Source organism: Protomyctophum bolini (assembly GCF_963924005.1).
Source record: "Protomyctophum bolini genome assembly, chromosome: 11".
Taxonomy (NCBI): domain Eukaryota; kingdom Metazoa; phylum Chordata; class Actinopteri; order Myctophiformes; family Myctophidae; genus Protomyctophum; species Protomyctophum bolini.
In genome coordinates this window covers 8,828,544-8,849,063 of record NC_137872.1, presented here as the reverse complement: position 1 = coordinate 8,849,063, position 20,520 = coordinate 8,828,544, and the positions used below count along the sequence as shown (strand labels likewise).

At 42.7% G+C, this 20,520-nt stretch overlaps 1 protein-coding gene across 2 annotated transcripts in view; it reads left to right on the top strand.

Annotated features, from left to right (window-relative positions):
- The window catches only part of arhgdig (Rho GDP dissociation inhibitor (GDI) gamma), a 48,202-nt gene that overhangs the window by 14,195 nt on the left and 13,487 nt on the right, over positions 1-20,520 (top strand). For both annotated transcript variants that reach the window (XM_080775939.1, XM_080775938.1), the window contains exons 2-3: positions 11,253-11,426; positions 15,094-15,177. In XM_080775939.1, coding sequence (XP_080632065.1) covers positions 11,258-11,426; positions 15,094-15,177 — 253 coding nt within the window. In that variant the 5' untranslated portion in view covers positions 11,253-11,257. The remainder of the gene's footprint in view (positions 1-11,252; positions 11,427-15,093; positions 15,178-20,520) is intronic.

The following is a 20,520-nucleotide window of genomic DNA, read 5'->3' as shown; positions in this document are numbered from 1 at the left end:
TAACTCTCAAAGGAATAGTGTGACTATACTGTACAAATCCCATTTCATCCTAGACTCTCCTCTCCTCTTGGCTTTCTCTAAATGTGTTCATTTAGCTGTAATTAGAACATTGGAGGAACATTAATCCTGAGTGTGTGCACATATAGAGACTCATGCTAATGTCGTGCTGTAAAGGCATACAGTCAAAAATACAATGGTGAGACAAGTCCCGAAGGGGTGGAAACGTTGAATCCTACTAATAAAACACTACTGTGCAAATATAGTGGCCCTCTCCATCGTCAAAGTTGCCCACCCCTGGGCTAAGGGCTATAGGCTATCTTGCCAGTGTTGCCACCCCTTACCCCTTATCCCTAAACTTATTTGTCATTTTTTACTATTTGGATACTTTTAACCTTTTAAAATGGCTCAACTGGCCAATCTACAAGCTCACAACATGTCGACAGTCTAGTGAAGTCGGCTATAGTTGAACTAATTTGAAATGTTTTTCAAAATAGTAAAAAATGGCAAATAGGTTTAAGGATAAGGGGTAAAGGGTGGTGCAACATAGGGCCCTAAGGCTCTACATATTTTTTAAAGGGAACATTTCAAATCTTTGCTTCTGGGGCGTCCCTGGAACTATATCTGTTGGTCGGCAGCCAAATACATCTAATTATGGGGCTCCTCGAGATTAAAAAGTTTGGGTTAAATGCAAAATAGGCTTATTATCTGCCTGCGAGAGCGGTGTGGCTGTGCTGCTTCACCTTTGGTTCCACTGAATACCAATGCCAGATCCATACAATTATTTCACATTTTACCATAATAATAACTTTGACCGACATTGACAATGTACAATGAGTGTGAGGTTATCAGGAATGAAGGCCTATTCATATTCTTATCTGCCTTTTCGTTGGGCAGCGTGTTTGAGACACCACTGGAAACACACTTGACCTTGCTGGTCTTTTCACATCCTTCCTCGCTGTGCGCAGAGTGAGGTGCGTGCACGGCGCAAAGGGCTCCTATTATTTAGACTCTGAATTCATTAGTCGTGGTGGTTTGGGTGTTTTGGGTGTTGCGTTAATTCAATCAATCAGACTGCCGGCTCCCATTACTATTAAATAGCAGGTGTGCCTGCTCCGTGCTCGTTAACGCGTTGCCCAGTTTAAATGACGGCAAATTGGAGGAGAATTGGACATGCAAACAATTTTCTGCTGAGGAAAATTGCTACTGGAGCAGCATTAGTAATGTGATATAATCATGTCAGGAGACGCGGGGGAACAAAAGCTCAATGTCATCCGCTATGTTGAACAATGAAGAACATAGTGTTGAATTCAAATGGATTTGGATTGCGAGCATCTACAGTATGCAGGGTGACTGCCCATAACTCTGACCTCCCCTTAGTCTGACCTACATGGCCGGTTAAGACTGAGGCGTAGCCGAGTTAAAGGGATATTCAGTGATTTCACTTCATTCAAATATCACTTATTCTTTCGTTTTGTTGTGATAATCCGCCCTACTATAGAGTGTGCTGACCATATAAGGAGTTCCTCCCTGTCCCCAGTTAACCCATGGGGTTGAAAAAAAACTTGTAGGTTTTGTTTTTGGCTATAGGTGGCCCAGCCTTCATCCAATCAGGATAGAGAGGGGCCTTCTGCCAATCATGATCGAGCAGGGGCATGCAGGCCTTGGTGTGTGTGCTGTTGGCCTGTCGCGTGTCCCCCCACTGTAGTGTGTGCATGTGCACATTTTGTTACCGGGGCAGACCGGGGGGTTTCCAAATCACTGAAATGCTCCTTTTAAGACTGAGGTTGGGTTTAGTGACCGACATGGCCGGTTAAGACTGAGGCGTGGCCGGTTAAGGGCCGATTCATACTCCTATTTTAGAGCCGAATAAAAGTCGGTTCGGCGCTGTAGAGCCTACAATTTGACGTCATTTGAGGTTCCGGGGGGGCGGGTACCGTCCTAAAGTCATCTCTTCGGTGCTACTGAAAATTTCTGTAGAGCCGAAATCATTTCGGCACTACAGCGGTAAAATAGGAGTATGAATCGGGTTAGTGACCTATGTGGCCTAAGACTGAGGTTAGGGTTAGTGACCTACGTGGCCGGTTAAGACTGAGGTTAGGGTTAGTGACCTACGTGGCCGGTTAAGACTGAGGTTAGGGTTAGTGACCTACGTGGCCTAAGACTGAGGTTAGGGTTAGTGACCTACGTGGCCGGTTAAGACTGAGGTTAGGGTTAGTGACCTACGTGGCCGGTTAAGACTGAGGTTAGGGTTAGTGACCTATGTGGCCTAAGACTGAGGTTAGGGTTAGTGACCTACGTGGCCGGTTAAGACTGAGGTTAGGGTTAGTGACCTACGTGGCCGGTTAAGACTGAGGTTAGGGTTAGTGACCTACGTGGCCTAAGACTGAGGTTAGGGTTAGTGACCTACGTGGCCGGTTAAGACTGAGGTTAGGGTTAGTGACCTACGTGGCCGGTTAAGACTGAGGTTAGGGTTAGTGACCTACGTGGCCGGTTAAGACTGAGGTTAGGGTTAGTGACCTACGTGGCCGGTTAAGACTGAGGTTAGGGTTAGTGACCTACGTGGCCGGTTAAGACTGAGGTTAGGGTTAGGGACCTACGTGGCCGGTTAAGACTGAGGCGTGGCCGGTTAAGACTGAGGTTAGGGTTAGTGACCTACTTGGCCGGTTAAGACTGAGGCGTGGCCGGTTAAGACTGAGGTCAGGGTTACGGTTAGGGTTTTGGATAGTGTTAGTTCGGAATTATGGGAGGTCTGAAATACATGCCACCTAAGCAGGCGTGCATCTTAATCCGAAGGTAGGTGCCCAGACCGCCCTGGCTTTTTATCAAGTTTCTGTTGTGGTGGAAAACCTTGTCATAAACGTGTGCCCTGCAGCGACATTTAGCACCCGGTGTAAGATGGGACCCTTTGACTTGAAAACCACATGCTGACGAAAAACATACGTGAGTGAAATACAAAAAGGCCAAACACACCAATAAGGATCACAGGCACACTCTCTCACCCACTTATCAGCTTGCTTTTTAGTTTTAGTCTTTAAAAAAAACAACGTTTGACTGAAATGGCATTTTAAGCCAGAGTAATGAGGCCACGTGGAGCTCAATTTGCACCTAGTGTGTGTAGTTTATACCAGTCATCTGTCTTAACGACGCCCGGGACAGTGTCTTTCACAAGCTGAGCTGGTAATGAGCAAGTTTTACTGTACACACAAACGCACGCCATTATTATCACAGATGGAGGCGTGCATGAAGACACACAGGCACATGCACACGTGCACAGTTCACACAGACACGCACACATGCATGCTATATGCACACATTTGCATAAGGTGTTTGATTATGTTAAGTGAATGTGTGTGTGTAGGTGTAGATACAATATTATGTGTAATTGTGTATGCATAATATTTACTTAATATTTTCTGTCATGTTGCCATCTGGTGACACGCGGTTAGCTTGTTACTACAGCTAGTTATTTTTATTGCATGAATACTTTATTAACAGTTTGCAAAAAAGAGCACAGGAAAGTAAAAGTACAGTTCAAAACAAGGTCTCTGCTAAGAGGATGTAAACCCAAGAAAGGCTATTGGCTTGATTCTATTGGGGTCCTTCATACTCAATTAATCATTGACATACAAAAATACTTTACTATGCAAAAACATGTTAAATGGTTAGAAATAAAAAAGAATAATGCATACAGTAAGCATTTAGCAGATGCTTTTAATCCAGAGTGACTTACAGTAAGCAAGAACAATACAAGGTAATACATCAAATACATAGAAATAGTCATGAAGTTTGGCTCGGCTGTGGCTCAGTGGTCCAGGCACCTTGGCCGGTAGCCCAAGTCTGGCAATGTGCCGCGGGTTCGACTCCCGATCCCGACGGCCTTTACTGCATGTCACTCCCCCATTTCCTGTCTGTCCCTCTATAAAAAAATATAAAATAAAGGCGAAAGCTGCAAAAAAACATTAAAAAAAATAAAATCATAAGCAAGTTTGTGGCAAAGTGCCGTGTGGAAACACAGAGCTCATAAGTGGTGCAGCTCAAACCATTTAATGGTTAAACATCTTTCTATTTGTTCTATTTATCTTCTCTTTCTTCCTGAGATGAAAATAATTCATGTGTGTGTGATTATAAAAGATGAATGAATTGACGTCAAAATTCCACACAAACGCCACACACGCCTTACTGCTGAAGGACAGCTACCTCCTCCGTGCGGAAATGGCCCTGAACACCAAACAATGGAGGGGGAAATATGTCTGTGCTCTGGCAAGTAAAGCAGATGTGCAGACAGGGGAGCAGGAAAGGCAACGTGTGTTTTAATTTTGTATATTTATATACATATTTATTATAGAGTGTGCATATAATATTTTATCTTGCCGTTCGGCTCTGCCATCATTAACCATTACATTTTGACCTGAGATCAGATTTAAAAAAAATGTCTTCTACATCCTGACAGTTTTCTGAAAAAGCTGTTTCTATGTCAGTTGTTCAAAAATAGAAGACCTACAAGCTCGTAAAAATCCATGTTTCTATGTCAGTGGTCCTCAACCTTTTTCATGTCAAGGACCCCCAGAAATATCTCTATTGGGCCACGGACCCCCATCTCAAAATATGTAGTTTCAGGGACCCCCCAGAAGCCAATATTTTAGTTAAAAATGTTCGCTCTGAAATATATATTCAAAGATTTGCGCCACATTTTCACGACTTTTGTTCTTACATATATCATTGATGGCAATTGGATGATTTGAGGCATTTTGTTCCAAAAATGTGTTTTGCTAAAATCCACCTGTTGGTGGCGCTATAACAGGCCAATGTGAAAAGGGTGGGATAAATTCCTCAGCCTAGTAGGGAAGTCTGTGAAAGATTTCGTAAATTGCACGCTGCACTCATGATTTGAAAAAGGGCCAATCCTGCAAAATCCTGCAACGGACGGATCCATCTTGAACACATGGCTGTAGAGATAGTGTGTAACAATTTGCGTGATTTTTGCGTGGAGACAATAACAACCCCCCCATGGGGAACAAACACAAAGCAGAGCCCACCGGTGGTGGTGGTGGTGGTGGTGGTGGTGGGAGCAAACAGTGAATAACAACAACCAGGAACCATATGCAGAAGGAACACAGGAAGACTGCAGTTCCGCGTTTTCTACACTAATAGTGCATGGTTATACAGCACTAATTCTGTGCATGAGGATGCTTACGCACACCAAAGCCCTTGTTGTAGTGGTGCCGGTCCATGGGGGAGTAAACTGGATAGACATCTTTAACCCATTCTGAACGGGAACCCATTTTGGTGTTTAGCATCACGTTATGCTTTAGCTATTGAAAAATAGCAGATCTACAAGCTCATAGCGCGCCACCGAGTGGCGCGCTACGAGCTTGTAGGTCTGCTATTTTTAGAAAAATCGAAGAACGTCCGACATTTTTAGAATCTGATCTCGGGTCAGAATGGGTTAAGGAACAAGAAAGTGGCCGCAGCCGCCGCACACACTGAGGTCCCCTTTCCACCCGTTGGTTCCCAATGGGAACCGGTTCAGTTCTTTTTGGTTCTTAGTCCATGAGCCAGAGCTCCAAAATTACTGGGAAAAACTAGACCTACGTATATTAAATTGTTTATAGGATCAATAGTAAGTTATCATGTAAATTAATACATGATAACCCTTCCACAGTATAGTAGCTTTTTCATATTTTCAATTATTTTGCATATTTTCATACATAATGCCTCTTCTGCATATTTAAAAATGTAAAATTTGTAATACAATAAATCATTGTCTTCGTGTAAGTACTCAATTGGGGAAGTTTCATGGTGATAACAATAACAATCTATAGGTATGGTTTTGCACACTCAATTCAGAATTAACGTTCCAATTTTGTAGCTCTGGCTCATGGACTAAGAACCAAAAAGAACTGAACCGCTTCCCATTGGGAACCAACCGGTGGAAAAGGGGCCTGATAATAATAATGAATTGCATTTTTATGGCGCTTTTCTATGCACTACGTGCCTACTCAAAGCGCTTACAATGGTTCATTCATTCATAGTCAAAGTTCCAATACTTTATTCAGGACGCAGAGTACCGGAAGTTAATATTGTGTCCTCCGTACATATACATATCCCGCTTAATACATATGCATAATACAATAGTTGTACATAAGAGCTTAATGCATGCTATAAAGAGATATAATAACCTCGTATTAGGCCATAAAGCAGTGGGTCCCAAACTGTGGTGTGCGCACCCCTTGCGTCTTATAGGGGGTGCGTGACATGAACACAAGGTGAACAAGGTGGTGCTATGGTTTTATTTTAAATATATTAACAGATTACGCCAATATATGGTAAGTATATGCAGAATAGAGCCTATGCTGCATATATATGCCATATTCAGGTTCATATATGTGCATACCGGTATGTGGATAAATAGGATATGTCTCTGTATAGTTTATGCAATTTATATTTTCATGGGTGGGGGGAGAATAAAGTGAACTATCTGTAATTAATAGCACCTTCATTATTTTCATTATCTTTAATAGCACCTTCATTATTTTCATTATCTTTAATAGCAGCTTCATTATTTTCATTATCTTTATTCTAAAGAGACGATACAGTATAGCCTACAGCTTTATACATAAGGAGGTGGTGCTTCAGTTTATCCCCATTTTCAAAGCCAGAAGAATAACCCATCTTCACATGATGAGAGGGACAATTACCATAATTCTAATCAGAAGAAGAGAAAAGATAAGGTAAAATAAATGTGGAGTTAATACGCTTAAATTGAATAAGCTCAGCAGTCTTGGGTGTATTGGTGCCCTCTGTGCCTTGTGTGTCAGTGGGCTGGCACCTTGCTCTTTAAATATGAATGTGAATTAACGTGGCCATTCTGATCTGAGGTCAGCAAAGAAAATGCCATTAGGATTATGGCTCTTATTTTGTCAGAGGAAACTGGTGTCCTCTATAGTAAGTTGCCTCTGGATTTAGTAACTAAATTGGCTTACTACAGTATTGGTGTGTGTGTGTGTGTGTGTGTGTGTGTGGGTGTGTGTGTGTGTGTGTGTGTGTGTCTGTGTGTCTGTGTGTCTGTGTGTCTGTGTGTAGGGGGGTGGGGATGCAGGATTTTGATATGAAAGTGAATCATTTATTTAATGGAAGTGAATCATTTATGGAGATTTAGCATACAGGGGTGTGTGTGTGTGCGTGTGCATGTGCGCCTACGTGCATGTGTGCGCGTGTGTGCGAGTCAATTAAACATACCATATCTTTACACACAGACAGTGGGTGGGGTCTGTCATCTTCCTCGGCTGTATAGGTACGGTAAAAAATATATCACTGTTGGAGTATAACGTCAGACCGGCACCATACACAATATACTACTTCATCATAAATCCAGCCTTTATATATAGCCCTGGGTGAGGCGAGTGATAAATGGACAGTTAGACTGATAGATACGGTACTGATAACTGCTGACGCCACAGGTTATTCTAAAACGAAGCTAAACCTAAGCATATTGGTGAAGATTTACAATCGTTTGGTTGTAAATTAACCTCGGGCGACGACGATGAATGCCTGAGTGATAGTAATCTATACGGACTGCTCTGTTTGGTTTGGATTCACAGTGAACGATTATACATTCTCAGTGTCATTTTGTGTCGGATGACTCGGATCGAAGAACGACTGACATAGAAACATAGCTTTTTCAGGAAACTGTCACCATGTAGAAGACATTTTTAAAATCTGATCTCAGGTCAAAATGGGTTAAACCAATTTTTTATAGAAGGCATAAATGTATGTATTTTGAAAGATCTACATCTGTATTCAGACTGTGTATCAGCCCGCGTGAGAACTTTAGACTGGCATCTGCAGCAGGGCTGCCTTTTTTGTTGACTTTACTTACTTGACATTTACTATCGGAAATGTAAATGGCATGCGAAAAGATAACACAAAAACGTCCTGGGGACTTGTTTCATTGTGATCCTATAATGTATTCAATCCAATTCATCAACATAGCATAGAAAATGCACACGATAATACTGTACAGTGTACATGTCATCGACAGATGCAAACACTATAGCTGTACAAAGGAGAAAAGTCGGTATAGGTCTAAAAACATTACCTGTGGAAGGACTCGTCCTCATTGAATTCACCTGAGCCAGTTGTATAAACTGTGCACGAGTTAAACTTGCCAGAATGTGAGCCCAGGCATGTTGAGTACACCAACGCTTTATGTTAGAAATGTTGAGTATGGGTCCCCAGCATGTAGAAACGGCCGGATGCTAACTTGCATATGTTGAGCAATTTTCATAATTGGCATAATGTATGTGACAACCTATAGAAGGCAACATATTCAAAATGTCATCATGCTTTATGTAGCATGTGACGTGTCAAACTAGGGGGTTTTCATGATGCTGAATCCATTCCAAGCATTCGTTTTGCAAAAGAAAACACTCATTGGGCTACAAACGGCCATGCCCACACTAATAATGAATAGTGCAGGTCATTGTTGAGGAATAAACCCTGACAGAGTGATTAGACCCTGATGCGTAGCAGAGGGCGCTTTATCACCCTGAAGGGGTTTATTTCTCAACAATGACTGGCTCACCATTAATTATCCCGCTTATTACATGGCTACTTAATAAAGAATTTAATAAATTTGCACACAATGGAATGATTTGCTTATGGTAACGGTAAAATTGTCCATTACATTATGATGGTGGTGCCCTCTTTTAAAAAAGCATAATGAGAATAACTGATATGCTAAGTGTAAGTGAAGGTAGCCTAACTGAAGCATTATCAAAGATGTGGTAATTGTCTGTATGTTCGGAGGAAAGATTTTACAGTCTCAAATTTCTTTTGTGAGAGGAAAAACATCTGGAAATCAGCTGATCTACAAGCTTGTAGATTTTAGCGTTAAAGTGGTTGAACTGATTCTTCTGGTCCAGCCGGCCACAATTCTTGCGCGCTCTGCTTGCGCAAGTAATAACCAGCAGTACAGGTGAGCCTGGCGACCAGGTGAGCCTGGGGACCAGGTGAGCCCGGGGACCAGGTGAGCCCGGGGACCAGGTGAGCCCGGGGACCAGGTGAGCCCGGGGACCAGGTGAGCCTAGGGACCAGGTGAGCCTAGGGACCAGGTGAGCCTAGGGACCAGGTGAGCCTGGGGACCAGGTGAGCCTAGGGACCAGGGTTGAGGGGAATAACCAGCTGTCAGAGAAATGGTTCCGGAAACTAAAGTTGAGATATATTGTCGTAACACTATAACTCAATCTCATTCCGGCCAATCACAATTTGTGTCACTTTTCTGTCTTCAATTTTTGGACACTCTTGCCTCACTTTTTATCCTTAATATGTACTTTGCTCAGCCAATCAAATCATCGCTATGGTATGGGGTGATGATCAGCCAATGAAATCATCGCTATGATTCACACAAAGCGGAGGGCATAGGAGGGGCTAGCACCCCTCAGAAATACTTTAAGTCGTCTCGGTCAGCCTTGGAGCCAGTGTTGGTGTAAGACTCAATAATTTGACTCTGAAAAGATATATGCTTGTTGTAGATGTGTCACATAATTAATGTGGGTTAGGGTTAGATTTTAAACTAAGATATATGCTTGTACTGTAGATGTGTCACATAATTAATATGGGTGTCTTCGGTGCTTGTGTAGAAGCGATATCCCCAGACTGGGTGATGTCATCGCACAGATAAGTTCAAAGGGTTGCCATGGTGACGGGAAGAAGGCAGCTGTGTTTGGCTGTGGCAAGAGTGTCGCTGTAAATAACGTAGAAATACACATACACACCCACACACACACACACACACACACACACACACACACACACACACACACACGCACACACACTTGCACGCACAAACACAGAATTGATGTGTCTCGCTCCCTTGTTCTTCTGCTGTCTCTTCTCATGCGGTGTTAACCAGACCTCTCTCTGTCTGACAACCACCTGAACACGTTCTCACAACTCACTGTGAGCGTGCGTGCGTGCTTGCGTGCGTGGTGATGCATTTAATCTGTGTAGGCATAGTAAAGAGAAAACGGCTTGTATATGTTCTTTATTTGTACACTACCAATATGCCTGGGTGCTTGCCTGGGTCATTTGGGGGAGGAGGGGACAGGAGGGCGGTGATAGAGGGTGTGGCTTTTATGCAGGCATTTTACTGTATGTGTGTGTGTGCGTGCGTGCGTGCGTGCGTGTGCGTGCGTGCGCTTGTATAAAGCTCAGGGCTGCTGTATTCGCAGCAGGCTCATTATAGGCAGATAAACGGTGCCTTGGCCTATTACATACCACTGTTATAGAGCCGTAAATAATCATTATACTACCTGTGTGTCTGTTATGATTTGTTTTTGTCGCTCTGGATTAAGAGCGTCTGCTAAATGCCTAAATTGTTTTTAAAGCGGTGGCGGTCGGTTTGTGCAGCCTATATATTATTGCATTTCCCCAATGCGTATTGGTATAGGTGCAGATCTCTGATTATACGGGTCGTTTCGAGGAAGCAATCTGATTGGTTGAAACAGCCATCTAGTGATGCTTCAAATGAGCATGATGGAACACCTAATCAAAACATAAGTGACGGAGTCCAGTGACGGATTAACCCCGTGGCCCCCCCGGGGCCAGTTTTCTTTTTTTTTTAATTATCTTTTTTTACCTAAATTTAACCCATTCAAAAGCCAATGAAAGTCCCCAGGAGGCCTGTTCAGGGCCTCAAACCCAGTACCACGCAGTCCAGTTTCCCTGAAGGGCACCTGGGCCACGGCCCCACTGGCCCAATGGGTAATTTGGCCCTGGTTTAGTCTTGCTGCTCTCCCGGAGAGGGTTGCTAGGCTAGCGATTTTCTAGGGACATTTTCGGTCGTAGTTCTTTTTTTAATAACAGAAAGACGCCGTGGGGGCGAGCGTGCACGCATCTGCTTGGGTAACGGCAGACTGCTGGGCGAGCGCAGCCTGGCGCTTTGGCATCAACATAATGGAATGAATTCTGTACTGGCCATATATGGAGTGTGTCTTGAGTGTACAGGGCTTGATGAGGTCAGATCAACATATGGAATGTCAGAACCGGAAGGATCTTTTATGCTATAAAAGATTGGTTTCTCCAGATCTGGGGAAAATTGGAGTGAATATCAGCCGATCACCGATCGGTTTGCCGATCGGTCGGCGGACCTCCTCTAACCACAACGTTTCTGCCCAACGATATCATTATGCCAAAATGAAGTGAAGACAATGAAAGATTAACCTAGGCCTGTATATGGTCTGTCCATGCAGGTCTAATGGCTGACAAGGAGGAGAAGCCCATGGCAGACGAGGAGGAGGAGGCCAGCCTCAACTACACTCCCCCGGCACAGAAGTCTCTACCCGAGATCCTGGATCTGGACAAGGAGGACGAGAGTCTCAACAAATACAAGCAGACCCTGCTGGGAGCAGGGCCTACTTGCCTAGGTAAGGCCTAGACTCACTGTGTGTGTGTGTGTGTGTGTGTGTGTGTGTGTGTGCGTGTGCGTGTGTGTGGTCTCCCCAGGGTGACTAATGCTGGTGATGCATGCTTGTATTCAGTGTTATTGGGGCTCCTAATAATAGTGCTCACTCAATGCAACAACTTAGAAACGAGAGATACGCAGTCATCGCCTGCTCTCTCTCTCTCTCTCTTTCTCCCTCTCTGTGACACACACGCAAACGGACACACACACACGCACCCATTATACAGATATATTATGCATGCAGCCAGCGACGCATTGTACACATTCACACATGCACACTGTAAACACACACACACACACACACACACACACACACACACACGCACGTGCACGCTGGGCTGGCACAGACTTGCTAGTCTCAGCATCTCTGTCCCGGCAGCAGCAGGCGGGCCGTGATACAGCTGATATCACTCCTGTGTAGCTCTGACCCGCTCCCCACTGGAACGCTACACCAGCTTACCGAAGGATGGAAGGGCAGGGATGAACTAACCCATTACGACCTCAACACCCCATTCTACCAAATGTCTTCTCTAAATCCTATCCTATAGAAAAAAGGTTTCTATAACTTTTTCATGTCGAGAACCGACTGGAATTATACGCGTCTCAAAATATGTTGTTCCAGGAAACTCCCAGAAGGGAGCAAAGATTTGAGTTTAAAAACGTTCGCTGGTTCAATGATTTGCGCCACATTTTAGCGATAAAAAAAAAAAATAGGTCGCTCGCTCGCTCAGTGCCGCGCTATGAGCGTGTAGATCGGCTATTTTTCAATAGCTAAAGTTTAAAATAATGGTTAATAAATAATAATAATCTTTATTGTCCCGAAGGATATTCATCTTCACAGGTCTGTTCAACACCAACAACAAAAACAGCACATAGTACAGAAAAACATACAAAAAAAAAACATTAGTTCCCCTCTGTGTACAGAAACCATCCTATCGGCGGGGCAGTTTGTTTAATGCCGTGTTGGCTGAGGGGACAAAACTCCTACTGAAACGAACCTTTTTCCAGGGTAAGGTTCTGTATATCTTTGTCCTGATGGCATGAGGTTGAAGAAGCGATACAGGGGATGATCAGTGTCACGTGATATTGAGAGTGCTAACCGTGTGATGGCATTATTGTTCATATCAGAAAGTGTTGGTGTGGGAAGTCCGATAATCTTGGAAGCAATACGGGTAATACTGAAAAGTTTGTTTCTGTTAGGCATGGGTAAAACATGCGGAACAGTACAACAGAACAGGTTGAATAATGCTTTTGTACAGTAATAAAAGAAGATGAGGAGCAACAGATAATGATCTTAACTTGCGGATTACATGAAGTCTTTGCTGAAAACGTGACTGGATAGATGTAATATGTTGATCAAACCTAAGTCTATTGTCCAGGGTGAGTCCAAGATATGTGAAACTGTCAACCTGTTCTATTGTCTTAGCAATAATGAGGAGTGGGTTAAGTCCAGTGTGGGTTGTTTCAATGACCAGTTATTTTGTTTGGTCCACATTCAACACTAGATAGTTGTCAGTGCACCACTGTGTAAAATGAGAAATGGTGTTCTGAATCTGATAGACCGTAATAGAGTTATTGTCATGGAGCAGTCCGAGAATAGCAGTATCATCAGAGTGGTTAAAAGCTATATGGTGACACAGATATGTTCCAGTATGAACTAATAGAATAGAGTATTAGCTTTCTGTCAGGTGCGTGCGTGCGTGCGTGTGTGAGAGCCAATTGAGAAACCTTACCATTAAATGGAGGTTGGGAGTAATTCCAGTAATCTCAGGGAGCTGGGTTTCAGGGGTTACACAATTCTGTGGATTCTTATTATATTGTATATATATGTATTATGTTTTGGTGTATGTATTGTATTTTAAACCTATTGTTCGTGAGTGTATGGCCCCTTAATTGATGTATTTGTATTGCTCTGGAGTGGATCTTCACATACAGCCTATTGGCTTATCAATTGATTGAATGACGACACCCAGTTATGTTCCACCTATTTAAGGATTTCAAGGCCATACCCATGTAACTTGAGAAAGCCCGGAGGGGCTAAACGTTGTTGTATTTATAGGTTGAAATAAAAAAGACGGGGAGCAGAGTTATATCGTGTGCGGACATTCCACTTTTTTCTTCATTTAGTAATTTTTTGGATCCAGCACCGTATTCTGAAACTGGGATGTGCATATCGTTTTCCTGCTTTACACAATTCCACCCCATCGATTTTTGTGCGATTTTTGTGTCCATTGAAGGGGGTGATTCATAGTAGATCGGGTGCACCACCCCAGTGAGTGTGTCTGTAAAAACTTTTATCGTTAATTGCTTTATGGTTTTTTTCAGCGTTTGGTTGTACAACTCACTGTGCCATTAAGATTGCTCTTCAAGATCAAATTAAACTTTAACGCGACATTTTTATTCAGGCTTATTCAAATCATGGCTTGTAGCATAGAATTATTTTGATACCGAACAGTATCGTAATTCAAAATTCCTCATACAGCCTAAAATTCTGGATTGGCTATACATTTTCTACGTGAATATAACCATATTATATAATCATATATTAAATGGGAGTTAATTTGTAAAAATCACAAAATATGGTTCCAAACGTCATTCAAGTGGGACTCCTAAGATGTCCCTGGGACCCATTGAAAAGACCACCCCTGGGTCCCAGGACCCATTACACTGAAAAGCTATTTACATCACTGCTGGTTGAAGACCAAGCGGCATTCTGGGTCAATTGGAGAGGCTTATGAGAGGTTATGAAAGCTAATTTTATTTACACATTGTTTGTACACATGCAGGCAAACACAACAGTCTCTTAGCAAAATGCCATTGTCAAAATTAAATTCGGTCCCTATTTAACAATTTATTTTACTCTAAGCCATTCTACAATGATATTTTAGCAATCATATCACAGCCATACAGGGTTTGTAGTATTCAGCTCTTAAAAATCATAATCTAAGTGGTAAACGGGTATCAGAGTCGGTATTGTGAAGGACACAGTAGCTAATGTACTAGACAGACACGTATCCTATATTGTGTAGAATAGATGTCCCTAGACAAATATGCCTACCAGTTTGTTTGCAACCATTCTGATTCGGTATAGTATAGTCATTTCAGTTGGTCATGGTGCCGTAGTTTTCAGAAGACTGCCCTACTTTAAGCCTAGCATATGAATGCCAAATGGCAGTTAATTGAGGCGAGTAAAGGCCTATTCATACCAAATGGGATGACTTCAGTTCAGTTTTATTTTGGTCATTAAAAAAAAACATTACATGTATTCATTTTGTCGTGTTTTTTTTAGACCAAAAGGATTTAGGCTGAAGCCAATGGCTTATTGTGCCTATCCCAAAGGGGGAAATCGCACAATTATTATTATCATAATAATGAATAACCGTAATGTAATGTACTAATATGATTAATAGGTTATAATAATGTTCTATACTTCATTGTCTAAGCCGTTCCACAGTTTCACACCTCTAACGCTTATACATCTCCATCATGCTGGAGATAATTCTGTTTGTTTTCTTTCTTTCCAACCTGGGCCCTCTTTTCCTACAGCGGGTATCTTTTATTTCAGCGCTCAGTTTCACCAACCCTATATAACCTTATTGACCGCAACGTTTTCTGTCGCCCCTCTCCAGATCCGAACGTCCCAAACCTCCAGGTGACCAGACTGACGCTGATGTGTGACCAAGCCCCTGGAGCAATCACCATGGACCTTACAGGTGCGGTACAATCGCGGGTCCATTTGGTTCCATTTGTACACTCTCAGAGTTAAATTAACCTTGATTTTACAATATAAATTGGGGGTCACAGAGATAGAAATGCCATTAAATGGGGGTCCGTAGACTAATGCATGTCAAACTGTGGGTACTTGAAATTAAACGGGTTGAGAATCACTGCTAGAGCTGTAAAACTATTCTGTTAATCTTCCACACCGAAGTTCCAGACCAAAGTAAGCAGTGATATTTAATTATATACCAAAGACCACTTTTGGAGCTCGCCCTCCTTATGGCGTTGGGAGTTACGGGCTAAAAGGTTTGAGAACCACTGCCCTAGAAGACTATGAAGTTCTCAACGTTTGGCACAATAGTAGCATTTATTTATTTCATCACAAGCAGTACGTAGTGCTTTCAACCCATTTCCCATGATGTGTAACATTAGTTTCTGTTCGAGTGGCTCCTGGCCAACATTCAACCTTGTTTAATGATTGGATTTGCCCTGCGCAAACACTCCATCACAGGCGGGGAGCGGGCTGCAGACGGCCCTGACTAAGCCAAAGCATTACTTCATCTCAGGCTTGTACACATCCCAACACCTTCAATAATTAGCAGACTCTAACCTCAAAACCATTTATAGCCCTCTACAACACAAAGCTAAACATTTCGTTGCCGGGTGTTACACTGAGCTTAGAAGGTAATTTCAGGTCCCTTTAGTCCCTTTAACCAAGAAGTTTGGTCTTTCTCGCCCAGTGCAGCTTGCTTTATGGATCATAAAAACATGTGTTTATAAGACCAGCATCTTCTAAGTATTCAATCCCTTACATGATTTCAATTGATAAAATACTCAGGTTTTTCTGCACAGTTGCAGATAAAGCCCTTGAGCCTGAGCCCATTCATAGTAGAGGATAATTGGCTCCAACCATCAGTCTCGATTGGCTCTATAATAATCACCAATCTGCAATTGGGCTCCAGATTGGGGAAATTCCTGGCAAGAAACAAGCTTTACGCAAAAAGAAACCCCCAAAGGACGTGTGAGCATAAGCGAGCGTATGCTTCTCGTTTCCCGCTGATGAATGAGCAAAACAATAAAATAATAAATAAATAAAAAGACATGTGTCCGCATACCGTACGTATATTCTCATAGAAATACTTTGCACATAGGGTGAGCAGATGTCACGGTTTATCCGGGATTGGTGAGAACAGTTGTGCGCAAACCTGCACGTGCAATGACTTTTATTTAACTAAATGAAAACTAAGCTACGATGACTAAAACTAAGACTAAATGTATTGACAATTACGTCAACAGATACAAACTAGACTATAATATTAGGAAGGGACTAGAGATCCAGTAGAAGTAATTTTACGATCTACAAGCTCACAACGCGTCGCAGTGCGACGTGTTGTGAGCTTGTAGCTTGTAGAAAATGCTATTTTCAGCAAGTGTAAAAAACTAAATCAACTGTACATTTAGTCGACTAAAACTAGACTAACACTAAAACATTCCAGGTGACTAAAACTAAATGAAAACTATTCAAGGGACTATGACTAAAACTAAAATCTAAATTTGCTGTCAAAAACAACACACAGCAAGGCAGTTGGTCGCAGTGTCTGGCGATATAGAACAATGCAGTCGTAGCGTGCGGTCAGCTCCCAGGTGTGCAGTATATTACCATGCTGCACATGCATGGTGTGTGTGTGTGTGTGTGTGTGTGTGTGTGTGTGTGTGTGTGTGTGTGTGTGTGTGTGTGCAGTGCTCAGCCAGCATGCCCCCTTGGGTGAAGTTTAAAGATACATAATCTCCTGTCCCGAACACTGGTTATTGAACACATTCATTCTGTCGATGTCGTATGTGCACATGCAGGGCTGTGTAGCGGTGTTTTGCGGGCCATAGATAGGGCTTTTGTTCCCACCAGGGGAAGATCTGTGTGTGCATGCCCAAGTGTACTGTGTACTGTAAGTGGGTGTGCCTGCTATTTATATGCAGCTCTCTCTCTGTGTGTGTGTGTGTGTGTGTGTGTGTGTGTGTGTGTGTGTGTGTGTGTGTGTGTGTGTGTGTGTGTGTGTGTGTGTGTGTGTGTGTGTGTGTGTGTGTGTGTGTGTGTGTGTGTGTGTGTGTGTGTGTGTGTGTGTGTGTGTGTGTGTGTGTGTGTGTGTGTGTGTGTGTGTGTGTGTGTGCGCGCGTGCACTGTTTGCTTACTGGGCAGTATTGACGTTTCCCCCTGGGAGAAGGGGCCAGAGAGCCACATGCAGGAGGTGGGGGGTGAGGTGTGTGCGAGAGTGTGCATGTGCATGCATGCGTGCGAGTGTTTGTCTCGTCTGCTGCGCATGGTAATCAGGTGTCGACGCTCCTAGCTACAAGGAGGTGATGTCATCTCCTCCAAGGATCCAACAGGAGAGAGGATCGATGTGCGTGTGTGTGTGTGCGCGCGCAACTGTGCACGCGCGTGCATGTGTGTGTGTGGATGTTTTGTGGATGTCTTTGTCCTCACCTGTGGATGACTTGTACACTAGGGTGTGCCCACCTGTACATGGACACGCCAATGCTGTGATTTTGTCTTTGCCTCCGTGTGTGTGTGTGTGTGTGTGTGTGTGTGTGTGTGTGTGTGTGATGTCTTGCCCAAGTCTTTGTTGAATATAGGACAGCAACATCTACACACATATTTTTGTCTTAGGATTCCCTGCACGCACGCATGCACGCACACACACACACGCACACACACGCACACACTGGCTGCAAAGACAAATGGGAAAGGTCACTTGGTTGCTAGGGGATACTGATCTTGTGCTACCCAGTTTCTTTTTGAGAGAAAAATAAGAATAATATTAGGTCTGTGTACATACTGTGTACAGTATACAGTACAGTATATATATATAGATATATATATATATATATATATATATATTCCATTCTAGACAGTCTTCGCCCCTTGGCAACGAATGTGACCCCCGTTGTGAGAAACCTGGGTGTCCAATTTTACCCTGAACTCCGTTTTGAATGCCAGGTAAAAAAAAGGTAGTACAGACGTGGTTCATGCATTTAAGAAACATCATCAGCTACTAATTATTGTATGTCCTTGTACACATGTATCCCGATGACTAACCTAAACACTTAAATTGGTATACAATTTGAACAGCAAAAGGCTGTCACTTAAAATAATTCAATTCAGTGGGATTTGTCTTTTTAGGTAGTGGGATTATAGTTTAGATACTCTGAATTATTTGTGAGTCCATTGATGTTTGAAAGAGTCTAGTGTATTCTGGGGCTTAACCCATTTTGACCTGAGATCAGATTCTAAAAATGTATGTGTTCTTCGATTTTTCAAAAATAGCAGACCTACAAGCTCGTAGCACGCCACCGAGTGTCGCGCTACGAGCTTGTAGATCTGCTATTTTTCAATAGCTAAAGCGTCACATAATGCTAACACCAAAAGGGGTCCCCGCCCAAAATGGCTTAACTGCTCACAACACGCCTGTAGCACATTCCCATCCATTCCATCAGGGACCGCTGAATTTCCTAGCATTTATCTCGGAGACGGTGCATCACTGCATTCCTGCAGTGTTACACATATCGGTGTGCCAACCTCTCTTCAGTCCCCCGTGGGCCCCAATTGCCACGGTCTGTCAGTCTTATAACGTGCACAAAAAGCCATTTAAGTCATTGACAAACTCTGCTGTTTGTACAGAATGGGTCTGCCTCTGCAGGCCAACCATTGTCTTTATTCCACAACACGCCTCCCCAGCGTCATTGGCCTTGAGTTGCTGTTTTGTCCCCTCTTGCTTTGTAGTCCCTCGTTGCTTGGTTTAGTTGTGTCCGTATTTATCTCTGCATTAATTTCCCCATCCCATCTTTCATTCATTTTAGAAGCCTGTAATTCAGGATTTATTCGCGGATATATCTTTTTTTGAAAGCAACCTTCTAACGTCAATATACTCTCCCATATTCACTGATCTTGATTTGTGTTTTTCAGATTTTTGTCATGGTTCAAATCACCTAACTGGTTGCCTAGTATCTAGGCATGTAACTATATATCGTATATCGATATATATCGATATTAATCCCGACGATAATGAATCGATTCATTGAAATAAAAAAATCGATTTTCAATTTTTTTTTTACTACTTTATTTTTAGTGGGGCTAGTGTGATGTGAAATGTATTCCATCATATTCAAGTGCTTTTGGAGAGAAATGATAGTCACTTTCAGTAGTAGAGCACTGTAGAGGGGAGCTGTGTGTGTCTGTGACTGTGCCCAGGTGATGATGGTCGTTGATGCTCATCAAGGAAGGCAATTATGTTTCTGTACTGTCAAAAGTAATGCTACTTCTTTTGCAATGTAGTTAAATAAAAAATCGTATCGTGAGTTGAGTGAATCGTTACATGCCTACTAGTATCGTGTGTCTTAATATCGCCACCATAGCACATATACAGTATAATGTAATACCAATAGTTTTTAGTCCTGTAGTTCTAGTTAAAACATTTGCCATATTGCAGATAGTGTTGCAGATCTGTCTGAGCAACCATTAAAGTCAACCGATATTATTTTTGGTGCATGGGAGATATTATATTATATTATATTATATTATATAATATATCTTTGGCAAGACCAGAGAGACATCCTCTAAGAACGCAACACTGCCTGTTGTCACCAGAATGGTGCAATCATTGTGTACTGTACGGTGAAATGGTATACATCTTGTGTACTGTACAGTATGTGTAGTATAGTGCACTAGCCTAGGGAAATCTATCCTTTGCCGTATGTGTGGTGTGCTATAGGGAATGTTGTGCAATGTATCGGATGATTAATGCTAATTCTGGTTCATATTTACAGTCATTCGATGTTTAATCTCAGTCTGTTGCAGTATTTGCAATCTGGGAACCAATTTGTTGTATCTGTGTGCATGTCTTTCTGACTCCAGTTCATGTAGGCTATTTCATGTGCATGCATGCATATATTGCATACTACGCATACTGTAAGTACGCGCATGGGAAAAGAGATAGAGGGAGAAAGGGAAATTGCTGGGAGTGAAAGTATGTACGGTATAGCATCACAAATCTCTCCAGTAAGCAGCAGTGTAATAATGCGGGGAGTATCATATTGCAGTCAGTCTGACCGGCACCAGACTGGATGGGCAATGGACATTTCATTGGTGGCTGAGCGCATTAGAGACCTCATTATACCTCCTATATGGGCTGTTAACAGCATGCTACTCTAAGTAATGACTAGCCGTGTGTGTGTGTGTGTGTGTGTGTGTGTGTGTGTGTGTGTGTGTGTGTGTGTGTGTGTGTGTGTGTGTGTGTGTGTGTGTGTGTGTGTGTGTGTGTGTGTGTGTGTGTGTGTGTGTGTGC